General features: G+C 50.0%; 1 protein-coding gene across 1 annotated transcript in view; it reads left to right on the top strand.

Moving 5' to 3' along the window:
• The first annotated feature begins 5,472 nt into the window (after positions 1-5,472).
• USP12 (ubiquitin specific peptidase 12) overlaps positions 5,473-6,666 on the top strand; it is a 68,614-nt gene continuing 67,420 nt past the window's right edge. The window contains exon 1 of the mRNA XM_074377956.1: positions 5,473-5,844. Coding sequence (XP_074234057.1) covers positions 5,797-5,844 — 48 coding nt within the window. The 5' untranslated portion in view covers positions 5,473-5,796. The remainder of the gene's footprint in view (positions 5,845-6,666) is intronic.

Raw genomic sequence — 6,666 nt, 5'->3', positions numbered from 1 at the left:
TTTTTTGAGGGGGGGTTAATTGTTTTTTAATTAATTAACTAATTAATTAAAATGAAGGTACTGGGGATTGAACCCAGGACCTCGCGCATGCTAAGCATGCACTCTACCACTGAGCCGTACCCTCCCCCTTGGTGAGTGTTTTTGAATGATTGTTTTTTTATTTCAGTAAAACATACATAATATAGCACTTAGCATTTTAACCACTTCTAAGTATCCAGTTCAGTGGCATCGAGTACATTCGCATTGTTGTGCAGCCATCGCTTCTGTGTATACTGCAAACCCCCTCGTCATCCTCCAGAGAGGTTCCGCGCCCATTAAACCCCACTCCTCCCAGTCCTGGCAACCACCATCTTGCCTTTCATCTCTATGAATTTGACTATTTTACTCAATTCACTTGAGTGGAATTATACAGTATTCGTTTTTTTGTGACTGGCTTATTTCATGCACAGTGTCCTCAAGGCTCATCCATATTGTAGCAGGTGTCAGAATTTTGTTCCTTTTTCAGGCCGAATAATATTCCATTATATATATTTACCATATTTTGTTTATCCATTCATCATCAATGGACATGTGCATTGTTCCCACATTTTGTTATTGTGAATTCATCACTTTCTGAATCAGCAACCACGCACACTTCTGACGTAACTATCTTGCTAGGAGACGAGAGGAAAGATTCCAAGTGAACAGCCGCACACTCTTACTTCATTCATCCTGGGGGCTGGCTGCAGTTCCAAGTACTTAGGGGCAATGTCTCATTTAATCTTCCCCACAACCTGATGGAGTCAGGGTCTCCCCCTTTGTATAACGAGAAAACTGGAGCTTGTTCAGAATCACAGACTGGACATCGTGCAGGGGCAGAGGGGAGGGAGTCAACCAAGTCTTCTAACACCCTGATTAACTTGAAACCTGCTAGTATTTCAGGGGTCAACCACTGCTAACTGTTGTAGAGCTTTATAAAGTTTGTTTTGCCCTTTATTATTTTGGTTGCCTATTTCCTACTACTTAATAATGATTGACAGTGGAATTCTTTTTTTTTTTTAATGGAAGTACTGGGGATTGGACCAAGACCTCCTGCATGCTAAGCATGTGCTCTCCCACTGAGCTATTACCCCCCACCCCCAACAGTGGAATTCTTCAAATAAAAGACTCCTTGCTTCTTACGGCAGCAGAGGGGAAGAAGCAGTGGTTCTGGGGATGAAGTGTACCCAGTCGGCAGGAGAGCAGCCCCAGGCTTGGACCTCAGAAAGATGGGCACGCATTTCCCTGTTACCTGGAAGACATAGTAAAAGAAATTCTGGTATAATCTGTCATTTGTGTATCTTCAAGTTCTGGGCCAGAAAGTAGACACATCTGCTCCTGTGTTTTTAAAAAAAAAAAAAGTAAAATTTCTACCATGTTTGGTAGAATTGACCAAAGGGAATTGGGAAAGGCTAATGGAAAGAAAAAAAAGCCCTACCAAAAACCCCAGAAAAGGTTAAAAAGCAGAAGTGCCTGGGAGGACGAGACTGTTCCTGTGCTGGGAAGAGCCCGGGGCTGTTCTGGGGATGGGGTTGGGCGCAAGATTGCGTGATGCTGATCGTGTGATTGTTGACTCCATGACCACGGGAGGGACTGTGGTCACCTTACCTCCTCTCTGTTTGGCCTTGAGGATGGACCTCTAGGAACACGAACAGGAATTCCTGGATTCACTTCCCTTCTCCCCATCTCTCACTTCCTCCACAGCTTCTTCCTTTTGACTCTTGAAACAGGAAGACAAAAGGCCTCTTGGGAAGAGACCTTTGTCTTTCCCAACCCGCAGCATCTGAGCCCGTGAGGGCCAGAGGAGAGTCCTAAGGAGGGAATTGTCAGTTCAAGTGTGTGTCCTGCTTAGGCAGAGAGACTGGAGTTAGACTGGCATTGTAAGTTACTTGACAAAAATTCTTGTTTAGATTGTGCCTAATATTTAAGAATATTGTCACATAACTATGTCTTTTACTTACATTTTTAGAAAAAATCAATTTACTTCAGTTTTGAAATAGTTATCCATTTGCATGGCTCAAAACTCAAAAAGCATAAAGAAGTATATAGTGAAAATTCTCTCTTCCATCTTGTTTCCCAGCTCACCCATTCCCACTTCCTCAGTCATGGGAAATCACCGTTAACAGTTTCTGGCATATCTGACAGGAGTTTCTTTATGCTAAATATATTTTGGAAATTTTGCTGTTGGTGAAGTTTGCTCCGGTTGGCTGTTTTAATAGAGTGTTTTTTAGAAGGAAGAAATGGAAGCCATGTCCGTTTCTCTCAAGTCATGACAAGCTTGCATGGCTCAAGACAACCCACCCTGGGGTAAGCTCCCCCAACACCAGGTGCCCTAGGGAGGCTCATTAAGGTCAAGAGCAAGGAAGCATGGTGGATGCTAAGATGCAAAAAATGACAGTGGAATCATACATTAGAACCAAACTCCAAGCACATGGTTAAACTCGGGTAAACCATGTAGAAAAATCACCCTGAACATTTTGAGAAGTAGGTCGTGGGGAGAGGGCAGGATGAAGTGAGAAGCTGTCTCCATAGGAAAACCGAAAGGCACAATAAAGAAAATCACAGTTACGACTGGGGAAGTTAGACGTAGGTGCTTGAGACTTTCTGGAGTCCAAAAAGTACATTGTCTTTTCTTTCTCTGATGAATTGGCAGCCTGATGGCCCTTCTTGCCCATCTTGACTTTTAAAATGTTGATACTGAAAGTCCATTCAAAGCTCTCCAGTTTGTGCTGAGTGCCAGGCACTACTCTATAACCATGTCTCCATTTTTTTTTTCTAATTTTTGTTTAATTTTGAGGGGGAGGTGATATTTGTGTATTATCATTATTATTATTTTTTTGTTTAACAGAGGTACCGGGGATGGAACCCATGACCTTGTGCATGCTACGCACGCACACACTCTACCACTGAGCTCTCCCCTCCCCCCGCCCCCTGTGTCTCTATGTTTTATCCTCATTAATTCTGAGATGGGCATAATCATTACCCTTGTTTTCCAGATAAGGAAATGAGACAAAGAAACATCCAGCTGACTCTACTTTGTAGCTAAAACCTGCACGCAGGTCCCGAAGGAATCAGTGCCTCTGAACCTCATTCGACTAGAATCAAAATGAGGCACTTCCACGTGAGCTGGGTTAGTGGAGCGGGTACAAGTGAGACCTCTGGAGCCACATTAAACATCCTGGTTCCACTGCAGGCTAGTTGTACAACCTGGGGAAAGTGATCTCTGTGCCTCAGTTTCCTTTTGAAAATGGGCATGATCATCACACCTACTCCACTGAGTTGTTACGAGGATTTGAGAAAATGCTCGGTGAGAAGGTAAGTCCTTGGAAAGCACTCCCTGTCATTATGGATGTCTTACATGCCTCCCCGCCCCTCCCCGCCACTTCCTTCCCCTCCCCATCACAGGCAGCATTTCACTCATTTGTGTTAGTTAGTGCTAACACATCTCCCCAGATGCCTTCGGGGAGAAGAGAGGTGGCAGAAATACATGAAGTGACATGTGGTTAACTGGTGGCAGGAAGAGTAACAGAAAATATGAAGTGGCTTGCCAGGAACTGGGCAGTACAAGACTTGGGTAAAATTATTCAAATGAAACCATTCAAAATCATTGTGCTGACTGAATGGATTAAGCTTGGTCCTAATTTGTTTACTTGCTTGGTCCCTGAGTTTATTTGGGTACAATTTGTAGCTTGTACACTCAGGAAGGCCCAAAAGAAGTCAGTTGCACACAAACTCCTGTTTCCCTATGCACAATGAAGCTCTCTGTAAAGCTGATACAGCTGCAGGTAAAAACTGTGTTCTAAGCCCAGAACATCCCTCTCAAGCTCTGGGGGCAAAAGTGTGATGTTTCAGTCCAATCTTATCTTCAACTGCATTACATATGATAAAAAACACCCCAGCCAGTGCAGTACCTAGCCCATAGAGGACTCTGTGTTTGTGCCCTTCCTTAGGCTGGGGAGATGAGGCACTGAGGTTTGCCGTTAGGATCTATGATATCACCTGTGAATTTAGATAGCTATAAAATCAAGTAAACACAGCTCCATACTATTCTACCAGAAATCCATTTGGAAAAGCCCTTGTTCTCATATAAAATTAGATATAAAGCTGATGGCATCTGTTCCTGTGACAGTTTAGGATTCGTGGACGAGGGAATCTGGGTGGGCAGCAGAGATGGAGATGGGGCTCAAATTCTGGTACATAGACCTGTTTGCTGGAACAGAATAGCAAGAGAGGAAGACAGAACGATGATAGACTTTTATCCAAATAGGCAAGACAGACAGGATCCAGGGCCATGGCGACACTGGTCCAAGGCCCAGGCACAACCTGGAGGCCTAAGCAGGATGGAACATAGCAAGAAAGAACTCAGGTGGGTGATACTTCCAAGTCTAGGTGGGAAAACAGGAGGTGAGCAGTCCCAGGTACCCTATGTGTGGTTGTGAAAAACAGGCCCTAGCACTCCAGGGAGGCAGGTGCCTGGAGAACCAGACCAGCTACTATGGGACTTGGCTATATTCTGTTTGCAATTTTTTTCCCCCAAGCAAGCTGATACTGGAAATCACTATGGAAACAGCATTCATGTACCAGACATCTGTTTTTCACCTAAATTTTGTTGAATGTTTTTGAATGTTTTGAACTTATGAGGTAAAGCATATCTGATTTTAGAGATTTGTCTGAATTTCTGCGGCACTGAAATGGGGGAACCCAAAAAAGGACCCCAATCAGTACAGTTCCTCCAATGGTGAAATATCGCCAGCTTTCTAATACAATAATTTATAAAGTTATTCTACTAACTTGAACTTCTTTTTCAAATGGGAAGAAGTGAAGCCAAGCTGTCTGGGTTGAGGCCTTCCCTATTTTCCAATTCAACTTTCAGAACAAATATATTTAGAAATTATATTTATAACCATATTCTAAATGTATGGTCAAACAGCAGGAGGAAATGCATCATTTTTATTTAATTAATTTGTCTTTCGATAAATTACGGTGTTTTGACCCAGCTGATTCACCCATGTAAAAAGAAACAAACCACCTTAGATTTTAAGAGCTTGGGACGCTGGGTTACCGTAAAGCAGGTTTCCTCCCACCGCACCCAGAATTATCGTGATCACCACCAGTTTTCTGTCTGGGCAGTGGGGGAGAGCTGGCCCTTCGCCCTTGGTGGAGGCTGCGGGTCAGTCCCTTCCAGGATTAGCGCTGGTCGTGAGTCGCCCCCGGTGCCCCTCTCGCCCCTGCCCGGGCTCGCGGGCTCTAGGACCGCGAGGGACGCGGGCGGGAGGCGTGCCCACCCGAGCCCCGCCTCGGCCAGGCGCGGGGTGTGGCCGGCGCCGGAGTTCCCCGTCTCGCGCGCTCCGAGGCCGAGCAGGCTTGCGCGGGGGAGTGGGCGGGGCCGGTGCGCGGAGTGGGCGGGGCGCGCCGCCGGGCCGCGCAGCTGCTAGGCAGGCCGGGCATTAGGGCCTCAGCGGAGCCCGCTCCCCAGCGCGCTGGGCGGGGTGTGCGGCGGGCGGCTTCGCGGGCAGGCGCGGGCCCCGAGGCAGCGGCTGCGCCCTGCGACGGGGAGGAGCCGGGGGCGGGCGGCCGGCAGGCGGGGGCTGGGGCCCGCGGCGGGGAGAGCCGGAGCGCCGGCGGCGGCGACGGCAGCGGCGGCTTAGCAGGCTCAGTTCGTGGGTCCGCGGCGGCTCGGGGTCCGCCCGCGGGCTGCGGTGCGAGCGGGCGGCGCGGCTGCCCTCCTCCCCCGCCCGCCGCCGCCGCTGTGATTGGGTGGAAGATGGCGCTGGGCGGATGGAAATCCTAATGACAGTCTCCAAATTCGCCTCCATCTGTACCATGGTAGGTGCGACGGGAGGGCGGCGGGCGGGCGGGCGGCCGGGCCCCGCCGGCAGCCCTCGTCCCCGCCCCTCGCCGCCCGCGGGGCCTGGCGCGGGTCCGGCGGCCGGGCGGGGGCGGCGCGCGGCCGGGCGGGGGCGGTTGGACAGTGGGGCGCGAGCGCTGGCGGAGAGACCCCGGGAGCGGGCGGCGCGAGGGTGGCGGCGGGGGTGGGTGCCGGTCGTCGGTGCCCCGGGCTCGGCCGCTCTGTCCCCCCGCGGCGTCGGGGCGCCCCGGGCTGTGGGCGCGCGAGCGGGGCGCGGGCCTGGTCGGGGATGGAGGTGGAAGGACGCGAGCAGCGCCCGCGTTTCCGTCCGCGGCGGCTGGGCCGGGTGGCAGGGTCCCAGGGCGTGGGGTCTGCGGCAGGAAGGCAGGGTCTCCTTCCCGGCCGGGAGGGGACGGAAATCAGGCTCGGGTTTCCTTCCCGCGCCTCTGGCGAGGCCAAGACCCCCCACCGGGGCCGAGGGACGGGGTGTGTGTGTGAAGGTGGAAACTTTAAATAAGTGCTGTTGAAAAATTTCCCCCTTTTCTACTCTTCCTGAGAGGAAGAGCTCTCTCGTTTCCACCGTGTGTCCAGGTGGCAGTCTTGTCTTTGCGAATCCACGTTAATCTCGAAAACAGCTTAAGCATTCCTGTCATTTGTTTACTTTAATGCGCCAGTTGCATCTGCGTGCGGTTTCAAGTATTCCTGGGCAGGAACTGACGGCGAGGGTTGCTGTATGTTTGTTATTGGGGCATTTAAATCGACTTTCAGGGGAAAGTGCTAATGCCTGTTGAAAAGTCCCG

The sequence above is a fragment of the Camelus bactrianus genome, chromosome 14, assembly GCF_048773025.1.
Source record: "Camelus bactrianus isolate YW-2024 breed Bactrian camel chromosome 14, ASM4877302v1, whole genome shotgun sequence".
Classification (NCBI taxonomy): domain Eukaryota; kingdom Metazoa; phylum Chordata; class Mammalia; order Artiodactyla; family Camelidae; genus Camelus; species Camelus bactrianus.
This window is presented reverse-complemented; position numbering and strand designations above follow the sequence as displayed.